Source organism: Antechinus flavipes, chromosome 1 (genome assembly GCF_016432865.1).
Source record: "Antechinus flavipes isolate AdamAnt ecotype Samford, QLD, Australia chromosome 1, AdamAnt_v2, whole genome shotgun sequence".
Classification (NCBI taxonomy): Eukaryota; Metazoa; Chordata; class Mammalia; order Dasyuromorphia; family Dasyuridae; genus Antechinus; species Antechinus flavipes.
The window spans coordinates 354,567,217-354,582,842 of NC_067398.1; the positions used below are offsets into that span (position 1 = coordinate 354,567,217).

The 15,626-nt window shown below is 31.9% G+C and overlaps 1 protein-coding gene across 1 annotated transcript in view; it reads right to left on the bottom strand.

Annotated features, from left to right (window-relative positions):
- DCC (DCC netrin 1 receptor) overlaps positions 1 to 14,928 on the bottom strand; it is a 233,288-nt gene extending 218,360 nt beyond the window's left edge. The window contains exons 1-2 of the mRNA XM_051973301.1: positions 14,821 to 14,928; positions 1,934 to 2,128 (exon numbers count right to left, since the gene is read on the bottom strand). Coding sequence (XP_051829261.1) covers positions 1,934 to 2,128; positions 14,821 to 14,890 — 265 coding nt within the window. The 5' untranslated portion in view covers positions 14,891 to 14,928. The remainder of the gene's footprint in view (positions 1 to 1,933; positions 2,129 to 14,820) is intronic.
- Between the last annotated feature and the right edge of the window lie 698 nt (positions 14,929 to 15,626).

A 15,626-nucleotide genomic window follows, 5' to 3' on the forward strand; every position in this document is an offset into this window, starting at 1 on the left:
ACTTTTTGGTGACATTTTAGATAAAGAGAGCCTTAATTGATCAAAGATGGACAGAAGCAGCTACACCCAGAGAAAGAACACTGGGAAATGAATATAAACTGCTTGCATTTTTGTTTTTCTTCCCGGGTTATTTATACCTTCTGAATTCAATTCTCCCTGTGCAACAAGAAAACTGTTTGGTTCTGCACACATATATTGTATCTAGGATATACTGCAACCCATTCAACATGTAAAGGACTGCTTGCCATCTGGGGGAAGGGGTGGAGGGTTATTTTAACTTTCTTTCTAAATCCAATTTTTCTTGTATAGCAAGATAACTACATAAATATGTATACATATATTGTATTTAACATAAACTTTAACATATTAAATATGTATGGGACTACTTGCCATCTAGGGGAGGGGGTGAAGGAAAGGAGGGGAAAAGTTGGAACGGAAGTTTTTGCAAGGGTCGATGTTGAAAAATTACCCATGAATATGTTTTGTCAATAAAAAAACTATAATAAAAAAGAAATTAAAAAAAAGAAAATGGACCAAAACTGATTAGATTATTGTCCTTGTTAAGTCAATGTTATATTATTTATATTTCTTTCATTCAACTCTTTTAATGACAGTATTTCATTATTGTAAAAAAAACAGATAAAGATTGACATTCATTTCTACACATATACACATTTACACACATACATACTTTCTTAGTCTATGCACAGTGGATTGCAAATTAATACAGGAGAAAAACTTAAATTTACTTGATCCACTTTTTCTGCAGTCAAACTGAGTTCAGGAAAATGCTTTTTGAGGTATTTTAGGAAAGAAAAATTCCTAATACCAAGAAACTAGTCTGATGGAAATTTTTGCCTGTTGATTGTCACATACTGACTACAAACAAAAAGTGCATTAATGGTATCAAAAAGAGATAATCCAGTAATAAAAACATAAATCTCAGAAACAGAATGGGTCTTATGCCCTGGATCATTTCACATTTACTAAGACATTCTAGGATCAGATGAAGAAATTAGAAGATTCAACCTAAAGAGTTGACTTAGGGGAAACATGATGGAGAGCTTCAAATATATAATAGTCTTTACATTTAAAAAGCCTTAGATTTATTTGGCTTTGCTCTTTAGTGTAAAAAATAAGATCATAAGGGTCCATAGAGATAGATTTTGGCTCAGAAGGAAACAAAAAAGAAACCTCTCTTGGATATGTTAAAAAACCTGAATGGGCTCTCCTGAGAGTAGTAACTTTCCTGTTGTTGGAAATCCTTAAATGGAGTGTCAAGTAAATTCTGGATGACCACTCAACAAAGATTTCCTTCAGGTGACATTCAAGATTTATTTATGAGCTAGAAAAGAAAAGCTAGGAAGTCTCTCTCAACTTTAAACTTATATAAATCCATGAATCATCAGTGATGAAGTACAGGCCAAAAATGGCCTAAAATGTCACCAAAAAGTTATGATTGAAAAAGGAGGTGAGCTAATGATTTAGGCAGAATAAAGAATAAAGAGATTGACATCTTTTACATTATAGTGGTATCCATAGATCAAGAATCTCTGAGAAAATGACCAGTAGGTTGGGTAGACCAGTTGTGAATGATTTACAAAATACAGATTACAAACACATGGGATGAGAAGGCAGGATGAGTGGGGATCTATACAATCAGATAACACACTGCTATTGAGAAGATGACATACCTATTTAAATACTGGGAAAAAAATGAATAAGTAATAACTACTCATATCAAATAGACTGTATGATAAATAAAAAGAGCATATGAATAATATTATGTCCAGGAAGGGAAAGGTTCTAATGATTATAAAACATTATTATCAGCAAATTCATGTCATGAATCTTGATTTCAAAAGGCCATTATTGAAGTAAAATCAGTTCAAAGCATTTTTCTCAACAAAGACTAAAGTTCATAGACTCTTACCTAGCTTTTCAATAGAATAGTACCGTTGCTTGCTGTCCACACGTACTGTCTCTGCATAAGGGCTTCCAACACCATATCCAATGATATACCCTCGGACAACAATGTTTGGGTTGAGGGGAGGGGTCCAACTCATTACAATGCTGGTGGTCAGGGGTCTGACATGAAGAGAGCTTGGTTGATCAGGAACCTGGGACTCTATAATTCAAATAAAATAAATATTAGTATAATTTCTATGCCTTTTCATCTTCTATGTATTTGATTTTTATCTTTTTTCCATGTATTTCATACCCTAGGCATTCAGATGGCTATCCTAGTCATTGTATGAATCACACTTCGATGAGGTAAGATTCTTACAATTTGTTTAACAAGTTTGACTTTGCCATGGTTTGATTTTTTTAGCATCAAGAATACTGAATTATGTCCACAATCATTGTAACATATACCACCATCCTAACATGAAATGTTGTTTGATTTTGCTCATTTTTTTCTTTCCAGATATCATTAGCAATGGGAGTATCTGGGTTGATGTCAAGGGACACAGTGCAGATACTGGAATGGGGAATGAAAGGCTGAAAATTTCCCTACCCCACATGTCATTTATTTTAGTTTAACTTCAAAGAAGAATAAATACAGACTATTTTTAAAGGATTTGTTGGCAGAAACATTTCATTTAATGAGTATGTAGTCTTTATTAGTGACACAATTGATTAACAGCCTGAATTGTCTGAAAATGATGTTTTCATTGTTAAAGCTACCCAACTTTACTTTCTTCCATGAACTCTGACCAAAGCAAAAATTATACACTTGTATTCTGTCAGACAGCAAAATGAAATGTGTGGGCAAAGATGATTTTAGATCATTTATGTGATGTCAAATGATGAGACACACTTAGCCCTAATCTTTTCTGCCCTTCCTTTATGCTCACCCCTTCAACATGATTTATATTTAATAAAAAAGACATAGTTTTACTGATAGATGGAAATATTTTTCAACGGAGTTGTTAATGAAGGCAATATACCAATTGTTTCTCTCAAGAAACTTAATAGTATCATGTCTTTTGGACAATAGAAAAACTAAGTTATTTTCTTCTTGTCTTAAAGAAGCTTTTGATGTAATATGCAAAGGCATCATAGGAAAAAAAAAAGTGACTCAAAACACTGCTGTAAATGCCAGCAGAAGACACATATTCTTTGTGAAGTATTCCCACTATAAACCTTGGGGAAAAGTAATAAAAGAGATGAAAAGGAAGGATTAATACTTTTCAATCCCACTATCACAGAAGGAACCCCAGTATCCTTGGTACTTAATTGGCTCTGCAGTGAATTCTGTTGAGCACATTTTTAGCTTTTGTAGGAATAATTGAAACTGCAACAGATTTTTCCTTGTGTTATACTTAGGAAATAAACTAAATGTTTTGCATTCACAATTTTCTTTTAAACAATATAAAAGCACGATCATTTAAATGACAATATTCAATGTCTTTCTGAACAGGAGGAAAAGTGTTTAAAAGCCTTTGTTTCCAGAAAAAAACAATAACCTACCTTGCTACCCTCCTGAACAACCATATCATCCTAGCAGTGCTCTGGCAATTTAAATGAACACATTTGAATAGTATTAATTAGCAAAAGTAGTCAGTTTATGCACTATATCTTTGTATAGCTAAAACATAGTAAGGATTTCAATATATCAAATATCCTCATTTGATTTTCATAACCAAACACCAGTGAAGTAAACATGGAAAATATCACCAGCTTGATTTTCAGGTTGAGGAAATTGAAGTACAGAAAGGATAATTACATTTTTATGTTCATATAGCTAATTAGTAACAGAGCTGATATTCAAAATCACATTATATAAGTCCTAAAGTAATCGCATTACATTAGGTTTATTGCATTTCACAATGTTATCTCTGGATATTTTATTCAAATAGAGTAAAAGCTTCTGGAAGGCAAATAATACTTCAGTTTTGTCATTTATCCCTCACACTTAGCACAGTCCCTAACATACAGTAGAATAATAAAAGGTTTTTTGACTGATTGGGTGAATAGTCCTGGAATCACAGACTACCAGAATATTATAGAATCAAGTAAATCCCCCAGATGGCATTTCTGTAAGGTAGTGATAAAACCATTGTGTGAACATTCCCAGTATTAGAGAACTCTCTCTTACCTGCTGCATATCAAGGCATACACATTCTTTTCAAACACTTCTTAGTACTTATTACATTCTAACTTCAAAATGTGGATTATTTCACCTTAATTTTCATTTTCCCTTTTAGCCCAAATTATTGTTGGTGGTCCACAGTTCTCAAAAAGGAACAATGAAATCACAAGGGTAATGTCTTGATTTGAAAGTATATTGAATTAAGTGACGCAGAGTTGTATGAAATCATCAGTCTCATTCTTTTTTCTAGTCATTGGAGCACAGAGGGAAAACAAAAGTCAAAATTGGCAATGGTGCAGAATGCAATGAGTAACCTTAGCCTAAAGCTAGAAGAAATGCTGAGCTTCCAGAAATGATAGAAGCTAAGGCTTCTGGAATATATAACCTGTTTTTAAAGATCTCTTTTAAGAATGGATGAATCCAAGATATCTTTTGGGTGGCCTACTTCCAGTCATACATCTCAATCTTTAGATAAACAAAACAAAAAACAATTTTCCTTTACTAAGTTTTCTTGAAAAAAGATTAGATAATTCAAATAATTGGTACTGAAATGAACTATAAAGAAGCAATTTAGAAAGTGGCTAGGAGAAAAGAAAATCACATCTAAATGCTTCATAAGTTTGGAAAAACTTTGAAAGCAGCTGTTTAAAAGTTAAACAACACAGTCCTAAGCACATTTCTTATTTCTAAGGTAATTTAAAAAAAATAAAGGCTACATGAAAATTAGGACCATTGAATTATGGAATTCGGAACTAAAGAATACTTTTGTTCAAAGTTTCTTAACAAAGCATTTCTTTTCCTAAAAAAAAAAAAAAAAAAAGTCTCCTGAGAGACAGAATTCAAGTGATTATATTTGTTATCTTTCTTTATAGTACTTCTGTGGGCCTTTTGACGTCTCTGTTTTGACCTGCTTTAGTTATAACACTTTCCTTGTTGACAGCTTTTTTGTTATTGTTCATGTGATAACCATAGCCTTTTTTTTCTTTCCAAAAAATGTTCATATAAAATACACTAGATAATCGATTGACTCAAATTTCCTTGGCCTTCTAAACTGCTCATGAAAATAACTCTACCATATACCTTACAGATCTAAATAAAAAACAATAATGATATCAGATCCTTTAGCAGAAGGAAAGCATATATAAAACATAGAGAACAGATATTTAATGAAGTACAATTTTCTACAAGGATAATATACTGTATTATCTACTGCAGGCATTGTATACTTAGATTAGCTGGCTTATTTTATTCAACTCACCCCATGTTGTTTTCTGGTAAGGGCTTTTACATAGAAATTGGAAGGAATAAAAATACATTAAGCAAAGTTTACTTCTTGTTTAATTTGTATGAGTGACGTAGCCAGAAAGAATATTTTCTCTTAGTTCTCTGTAACTCACATGATCACTCCTAGAACACTTTCTGCTCTCTGTAGTGCTGAAATGCAGAGCTGTCAGTTTTAAATGATACTCACACACCCATTTTCCATTTAGTGTGCTGCATTTTATGGACCATTTTGTGAGAGTTTTGTTCCAGGTCTTAATAGCCTATATTTCTCTACTGTGAATTGTATAAGGCAGTTGATCCACCTACACTCTATCTATACAGTCAATTCAGAAATGTACTAATATCTTCATTTTTTTTTTTTAGAAAGACCTGCATCATTACTCTTTTCCATTCTCTTACCAATGGCCATTATTTCTCTTGGATTACTAACCTTTAAAACCCCTTTAACCATTTCTGTAGTCCACTTAGCTTCTTATATTCATAGTTGCCTATACCATATTTCATCATATTCTCCACTAAATCTACTCTTGATAATTTTTACATATTAACTTTTTATTAACATTAAATGTTACCTTCTTTCTTACTATTATTCATCCCCAAATTTGCTCTTGATAATTTTTAGATTAATTCATTTTTTTACTCAAAACATATATTAATTTTTCTAAGTACCACATGAAAGTCCTAGATTATATTTTAACATTTTAATATTTATTTTTAGCTAATGTTTATTTCTCTATCTTTAGATTCTATTTTACTTATAAATCTCATATACATAGCCCCAAAAAACAACAATTTGTTACAATGTAGAAAAAAGTTCAATAGATTTTTGATCGGAATTAATTTAAGATTAATAATAACTATCTTTTAAAAGAACTTTTCTATTTTCAAATCTCTATTCTTGTGAAATCTGACATACAGCCATTATTCCTATGGATAATTTCTTCTTTAATCTATGAAAAAAATTTGAGTAGAAAGCATTCATTACTCATTAGTCTAAACTAAAGTATGATTAATTTAATAACATCTTTATTAATTAGTTGGACAAAGACATCAATAATTTTTATTACAATTGAAAATTATGTCAAGTTTGAAGGCATCAAAGAGTCAAATTTCAAAAAGATCTCTAGAAACAAATAATTGGGCCAAGGATTAAGAAAATTAAGAATTTAAAAGGAAAATAATTGAAATTATATATAACTTGTCTTCAAAAATCAATTTCACAAAATATCAGAGAAGTAAGTAGACAGCATTATTAAAACTATTTTAGTGTTGTAATATACTGGGATTTCAATATAAATCCTGAGTTCAATGTTATCTAAGAAGGGTCATTAGATCCATTAGAAGGGGCATATTGTTCAGGAAAATGATGACACTAGTTCTATAGTATGCTGTCAAGGTAAGATCTCATATGGAATACTATTTCAGTATTGAGCATGACTTTTAAGAAACACATTAATAAACTGGATGGCATTAAAAGGAAGAAGACAAGATGACTAGAATGACCAAATGTCTTAAGGAAATACTACAAGGTGATTAGTTCATGAATCTGGGGATATTTCCCCTAGATCAGAGAAGACTCAGTAGGGACATTACAGATGCCTTCAAATATTTAAAGGACTATCATGTGAGATTCATTGAATACAGTGCCTAAGTAGAAGAATATGGATGAACATATGGATATAGCAAAAAAAAAAAATAGATTTTCATGCAATGTAAAAATAATCTTTCTGATAATCAGATATTGAAAAGTAAAGTATACTATCTTCAAGAGTAGAGGATTTCCTATCACTCAAATATTTAACAAAATATTGGATAATCACTTGGGATGATATTGTAGAGACCATTCTTAGTCAAGTACAGGTTGATATACCTTTCTACTCTGAGATTCTATGAGAGAGACAGTTATTAAAATAATAATATCAACATGCGTTTGAATTTAATACATGAGAACACAGTTTTAAAACTGAAAAGGATTTCATAGGCTACTGATTTAATAGATTAAGAAATTATGCCACAGAAAGATCCCATAGTCAGTAAATGTGTCTGTTAAATTTGAATCCAAAGTTTCCTGGCACCAAAGCCAGTACTTTAAGCTTGTCTCTGTCTCTCTGTCTCTGTGTCTCTCTTCTATTCCTATTTCCTCCCTTCTCTCTTCCTTGTCTTTCTCTCTTCCTTTCTCTCTTATTCTCTTTGCTTCTTTCTCTTTCTCTCTCCTTCCCTTCCTCCTTCCTTCCCCCTCCTCTTTTTCTCCCTCTTTCCTTTGTCTCCCCCTCATTCTAATCAATCTAGTGAAGTCTTAATTGAAATTTAGTCTCAAGTTTGGTCTCTGTGGAAATCCATTTTTTTAATTATCTCTGGGGAGAGGATAGACCTATTCTATAATTTCTTTGATAGTTTTTTTCCTCTAGAGTCATGTTTCACCCTCAGTTTCCAGTCTTACACCATCTATTTGGCTTTGGATATAGTACAAAACTATTAGGAAGAACATGTAAATTGACTGCTTGTCTTTTAGCCTATCAAAACCAAACCAAAACAAAAGCAAAGGAAAACTTCAGTGAGTGATTCTCAATCTTCTCATCTTTATCAATATCTCTAATGAATCAGAACTTCAAAATCATTTTCAGTTTTGCCAGCAAATTATTCATTTGAAACTTTTCTCTAGGTAATTCCAGGAATATAAAGAGTTTACTGTTCCACCTGATTATAAAACTTTACTTCATATGTTCTTCAATTCTTCCCAATGGCATATTTACTTGGCATTTTATATTTTCTCATGCTCTTTTCTCAGCATTTTGCTGATGTCCAAAACATGAGAATATGTATGCCTGTTTCACTATGCAGTGGGTATAGTGGGTAGACATATCCTCTTGTATTTCATTAATATTATATATTTAATTAACATTCAGTAACTCATCTGTAATGGACTTCTATTCAAATCCATGTTCATAGAAAGTAACTAGGTTGTATATTAGAATATACTAATCTCAGGGATGCACACCCATTTCAGTTCTCAGAAGAAATGCATTTATATAGAGACTTCACATCAGACTCATTACCATTTCTACTAATCTGGGTGGTGAAATGGCACTGGATTAGGGACAAATCCATTCATTCCCAAAGTTTTGCCATCACTGCTACATTTCATAACCCACTAACCAGTCAAATTTAACTTATCTTCTTCCAGACTAATGTATAACTTCAGTTAAGCTACATCACAACTGATTGTGTGTACAACTGTTCCCATTTGTTCACTTAAAGACAGAAATAGTAGGTGATTTCAAGCCCATTTTCCTGGAGCACATCTTCCAAATTCAATCAGACAATTTAACATTCTCCTTGAAGCTATTTAAATAAGATTCTTCAGGGGAAACTAAGCTTTCAACTTTTTTAAGAGCTGAAAATTTTAGAGCAAAAAATAAATATTTTTAAACTTCACAATTGTCAGTAAGAACATGCACATTTTCCAGGGGACAAAGAATATAATGTGATATTTGGGTTTATAATTGCTTTAACAAAACATTATAATTAAAAGGCCAATATATAGGGATTAGGTTGTTGTTATTTTTGTTCTTAATTTTAATTGCTGAAAGATTACAAGATAATTTGGGTTCCTGGGCTAGAATTCTTTCTTAAAGACCATTTGTGAAACTCAAAACACTCTTGCTCTCATTGTTTGGCTAACAAAAGATCCCAAGCCAAGCTCTTTTGGTCTTTGGGCCCTGATTGTCCTAGAATTAATATTAATAGGAATTGTTTCAGTTTTGTTAAACAACCCCAGAAGATCTTACCCTCTCCAACAGAGGGATTAGTGGGGATTCTAGAATGATGCAGGTTATCTTTTCATGGCTTTTGCTAAAGAACTAGTTCATAAGAGAAATCATAGGAAAAGAAGAGAAAATGGACCTAATAAGTGTGTAAGTTTTGAGAGCAAAACTTTTATTTAGCTGTTATAAGAGTCTGGGTGGCCAGAATAATATGTAGATGACTCCCTTGGGGTTTGCAAAGAGACTTAGTAGCAGAAAAGTGCATGCCCACTGTTATAATACTTCAAATCACTTTCATTGCAGAATAACTCACATTGTTCACATAGTTCATTTGGTTGCCAAGGTCAGATCTTTTATTTATAATTCACAAGGATTTAGAAGATTTTATGTGGAGAACTCCCAACAAGAGTCATTTTTACTTTTCTAAAAATATGGATAAAAAGAAATACTTCTCATCTTGACACTTAAAGATTGAAAATGGATCAACTAAAGAATTAATTAAAAAACAACAATAGGAAATATGCTTAGCTTGAAGGAATATTTTGCATTAATGAAAGATGTAGAGCTTGTTAGTATTTTCTAAATAAGGAAATCAAATGGTGGTACCTGGATTAAAATTGAGGTCTTGTGATTATTTTTCACCACATCATGTTACTTGTAATTCCCTGAGGGAGTTGAATAGGAACAATATTCATTGGTGGATATTCATTGGAGGATGTTAATATAAGTTGAGGGAAGGGCTGGCATCTATTGGAAAATCTCATCTGCCTACTAAATTTGTCTTAGTCCAACTACTATGATCATATAACAATCATATCCAAATAGCAAAATCTTGGCATCAGTGGTGGCAACTATTTTTTAAGCTTTCAAGAATAAGGAGCCAAAAGAAAGGGGGAAATGCAGTCAGTTCAGAAAGTTATTAGTGGAAGTAGGGAAAAGTAACTTAAGTAGTCAGTGCAATAAACATCATCAATGAAATTCAAATATTATTCACATTTCTCAAAGAGCATGTCTGTTTAGTCTGGCAAACAAGCCATTACCATACATGATAGACACAGTAAGCAGTCATGTTTTCCCTTTTACTTTTAAAATTTTCTTACCTTCTTTGCCTATGTAATTTGATGTTACAAATCATTATTTATGCTATCAACTTTACTTGTAATTTCACTAGCTTGCCCAAGTGAAAAAGATAATTTTAACGTTGTATAATGTTAGTAGGTACCATTCTGTGCTTTTAGTACTCATTTTGGCCATGGATGTGAATCTATTCACTACTTTAACTAAGAAAGTGAAAGAAAAAGTGTGTAAATGACAAGCACTTGAGATGCAGAAGAATGCTTAAGTCGTAAAAAGAGTTGAATTGCAAAGGAGGAAAATGCATATAAGGAAGAAGATAGAATTAAAGGTGTTAAAAAAACAATTGTTAAAGATGTTCTATAGGTGATAGAACCTAAATTCTTCCCTATATTCCTAACCCTAACCCTAACCCTACTCCTTCCCAAACCCTCACTCTCTCTGTCAAAATTTTATTCACCCTTCAAAGTCTTTATTTAATTAAAACAGCTCATAGTGGGCATAGCTAGTTAGTGCAGTGGATAAAGTACTAGCCCTGAATTTAGGAGGACCTGAGTTCAAATGCGACTACTTAACACTTACACTTCCTAGCTGTGTGACCCTAGGCAAGTGATTCAACCCCAATGCCTCAGGCAAAAAAATAATAATTTAAAAAACCAGCTCATAATGAAACATTATTGAAGTGATTAATGGCTTGTTATCAATCTGAAGAAAGGATTATAATGGGATATTCTAGGGATTTCTTCTCAGACCTAATTTCAAAGTTTTTGGTTTTTGTTTGTTCTAATGAATGATGAAAATGGAGGCATAAAATTCCAGGTGATACATAACTGGGAATGATAGCTAACACATTGAAGTTTAGAAATGGCATTAAAAAAGGGAAAAAATAAGGGGAGGATTATGAGAAGACAGCAGAGTAGGTCAGAAAACTCCAAACAAATTTCTCCCACAAACCAACAAAACAAAATTGTGCTTCTGGACAAACAAAGACTAGAGATAAACAAATAAGATTTGGGACAGAACAGGGATCCTCCTGGGATAACTGAGAAACATTAAAATAGATCCCAGGATGGAGGATTAACTAGTGTGAAGTGTAAACACCTCCAGGTTAATTCCAATGAAATAGCAAATACCAAATGTTTGAGGTAGCTGGTTTTTGATATAGTCTCAGCAGCAAACACAGGAGTTTTCATCTCTCCAAATACTTGGCACTTCAGCTTTTAAGTTGGGAAAGATTGAGGAAACTTCTGCTAACAAGAAATGCGGTTCAGCTATACTGCTGAGATGCCACTCTGGAAAAGAAGGAACCAACATACCTAGAGAATATAGAAGCAGTGGGCAGGGAAGCTGCTTGTTGTAGGTACTTACAAGAAGGTAATTTTTTTTTTTTGAGTTCCAGAACAGAGGGGATAACTAAAGTAGCCAGAGACTCCATCCCTCCCATACCAATACTAAAGGTGATTACATTATTATTTTTTTTTAAATGAGCATGCAAAGGAGAAAGAATCCAACCATAAAAGGTTACTATGGAAGTAGGGAATACTGGGGTTCATCTTCAGAGATGGATACTGAAATATAAAAGGCCTCTATCCCAAAGAGCAATGTTAAATGACTTCCTGTCGAAAAAATAATTTATAGAAGAACTCAAAAAAGACTTTAAAAACCAAACAAGAGAAATGGAGAGGAAAACACTGATCCAAGAAAATTAAGAAGATTGTGAAAAGAAAATCAAACCACTAGAAACAGAGATCCAGGGTCTTAAAGAAGAAAATAGCTCTTTGAAAATTAAAATCGGGCAAGAGGAATCCAGTGAAGTTATAAGAAACCAAGAAATAATAAAACAAAATATAAAAAAATGAAAAATATAAGAGAATGTCAAATATCTTATAAGAAAAACAACAGATCTAGAAAACAGATCAAGGAGAGGAAATAAGAATAATTGGACTAACTTAAAGCTGTAACCCAAAAAAGAACCTTGACTCGATAATACAAGAAATAATTCAAGAAAATTGTCCTTAAGTGATAGAAAAAGAGAAGAAAGTACAAATAAAAAAATCTACAAATCATCACCTGAAAGAGATTCTACAGAGAAAATATAGAAATGTCATTGCTTAATTTCCAAACACTCAGATCAAAGAGAAAATTTTATAAGCAACAATAATAGCAGCAGTAGCAGCAATAAAAACATAATTTAAATATGTTGGAGCTACAATAAGAATTGTACAGGATTTATCAGTAATTACAATAAAAAACCACAGGTCCTGAAATACAATATATTGAAAATCAAACAAACTTAAGATTGCAGCCAAAAACATTATATCCAGCAAAATTAACAATAATATCGAATGAAAAAATGAACATTTAATAAATTGTCAGATTTTCAGGATTTTGTCTAATAAATCTGAACACAATAGAAGAAGGAACAATATACACATGTATACCAAGAAGGGTATAATACCCTCCAAAATCTATAAACAATAAGGAGGGAGAGAATAGATTAATGTGTGGCATAGAAGGTTATATAAATCAACAAGTGTGGTAAGGTGTATGGATAATAAGAAAAAGGATGAAGTAAGGAAAAGAGAAAATAGGATCAAGTGGGAAGAAAGAAGGGTGTTTAGATTAATGGGGATAAAGAGGAAAGAAAAAGTTGAAGGAGCATATAAGGGAGAAATTCATGACAGACTCAGTAGGAAGGTTAAGTAATAGCAAGGCAAGTTAAAAAGTAAAGTAAAAAATAAAAAGTAAAAAAAAGTAGAAGTAAAGTAGAAGAGTTAGAAGGAATAAGAAATAAGATATATACACAAACACAATAATAATGTTCATGAGTAGAATTTATTAGGAAAAAAGGAGAGGTAGTAACAATTGATCTTAGACAAATCTAAACTCAAAAAATGATTCATCAAAGGAGAAATCTATATTTATGTCATCATATTAATACTGTTCTACATATATGTGTTTATATGCATGTATATATATGTTTATATTATGTATGTGTGTAGGCACATGTGTATGTGTGTGTTTCTATATATGTGTAAGTGTGTATATGTATATGCATTTATTATATTATATAACATATGTGTGAGAATACATAAATATACCTGTGCTTAAGTTCAGCCTTCTTGAGGGTAGTAGGGGCAGGGAGAAAAGGGGAAAAAAGAATAAAGTAAAAACTACACAGCAGAGAACAGAAGAAAACCTACAGTGAATCAAAGAAAAGATGTGCAGTTATGAATACCACATCTTCTATTATTACATATGATTTTTTTGAAATGGAAATTCATTATTACATATCTCAAATCCTCCAGGTTGTTCTGCTGGGAATATGATATTTTTTTTCTTTTCCTATCTTTCTTTTTCTATTTTAAATAAATACATACATTAAAAAGAGAAAAATGAAGGCAAGAACAATGAATCAAAGCTGGTCAGAAAAATATTAGTTGAGTAATTAAAATCATAATTTTGTGTTAAAAATAAACTGCAAAAATGCATGATGAAAAAGAGGGGCTTCAAAATATCTGATATAAAAAATCTGGGGATTTTAGTAAATTACAGGATTGGAATAAATTGAATGTGAATCTCAAAGTAGCTAATGTGATCTTAGGCTTCATTAATGGGAGGTATAACATTATCATCTTACATAATTTTTCTAACCTGCCTCAGGTTTGTCACCATTATTTTAATTCCTACTATTATTTTAGCCAAATCATAACTGAAAATGGATCAGTATCATGAAAGACATTACACATAATGCTTTAATGGCCATCTCACTTTGTAATTAAGAAACTTGTTTTTTCCATACAAAAAGGGGAAAAAAAATATGAAGTCATATTGTTTCTTCATTAACCTGAATAACTCAACTATATCTACTTATGAGGGGCCCATTCAGCCACCACACTCCAAAACCATCTATCTCACAAATCTTACTCAAAAAGATTGATTTCATTTTTGGTAATTTTATTAACTTTGAGAGCTGTATTTCATGCTGTCATTTGGAAATTTCCATCTTCTGTTACTCTTATAATATAGATTCCTTTAACAAACCTGAATGCTTCATTTCTACACATGAGTACTTCAAGACAATATCATTAATATGCTAACATAAGCTGGTTCTATTGATAAATTGTTTCATCCAAGGCAAAGGAAAGGAATGGTAGCACATATTATTAATGACTATATAATGTACATGCCAGTGATTATGTATCAGTATCTTAAGAATGGTCCAGAAAATGCACGCCTTCTTATAATACCACTTAAATTCCAAAACAATTAAATTTTTCATTATTATCTCAAATCTTGGCAATTATTATAAGGAAAAGACTAGAAGGAGAGAGATCGTTTTAAAGACATTGACATTGCCAATTTTCTTCTCTGAGAAAACAGGTCTATCTTAGAATTCTCTTTAACAACATGCATATACTGTTTTCTTTTTCATAGGAGATATTTGATAGGCAAATATAAGCAGTATAACTTTGTGCTCTAGAAAATGTAGGAATAAGTCCTTGTCTTTAATTTGGGATTTTTTCTCCTTTTTTTCCACTGGTTGAAAGCTAAGGCAAGATGTTGAAGAGGGTGATGTTTTCAAGAGGAAAATATAATTACCATCAAGATCGTTCTCTGGTGTCTCGGCTGTATACCAGTCTGAAGAAGGACCAGTACCATTGACTGTCATGGCTGCTACTTGAAAACTGTATTGACTTCCTTTTTCCAGTCCTGTGAAAATCATGAGATCCAAAGAAAAAGGAGCATTAAATAAGAGTCTTTCCAATAGAGTTGTCAAAGCAATAATAACATTAATTAAGCAGTAAAAAGCATTAGCTTAAATCTATTTCTTTTGTTTGTTTGTTTACAAAGAATAATAAGGTCATAACAGCAGCCTTTTTTTACTCATTACATTTTGTTGTTTTCCACTTCCAAAACAAGATATTTAATGAAATATTTCTCAATTTATTCAAGGCATGAAATATTAACCATGAAAAAAACAATCAACACAGTAACAAATTCAAGGATCAATTTTTTTTTCTAACTCAGAAAGACCCTATCTATAAATCAAAGGAATTTTTAAATAGCCTAATTATCTAATAAATGTTAATTAGCTGATTATTTTTGGGAGAGAAAAGAATAGTGGGATAGCTAGGTAGTGCAGTGGATAGAGCACGAGCCCTGAAGTCAGGAGGATCTGAGTTCAAATGTAGTCTCAGACAGTTAATACTTTCTAGTTATGTGACCCTGGGAAGTCATTTAACTCCCATAGCCTCAGGAAAAAAAAAAGCAAAAAAAAAGGAAGAAAAAAGTAAAAAGGTATCTATTGAAAATATCCAGCCTCTAGTCCTTTGAAACAAATTTCAACTATTTAAGCAGAGACTGCTTTGTTCCAACTACTGTTAAGAATTAGTTTAATTTCATTA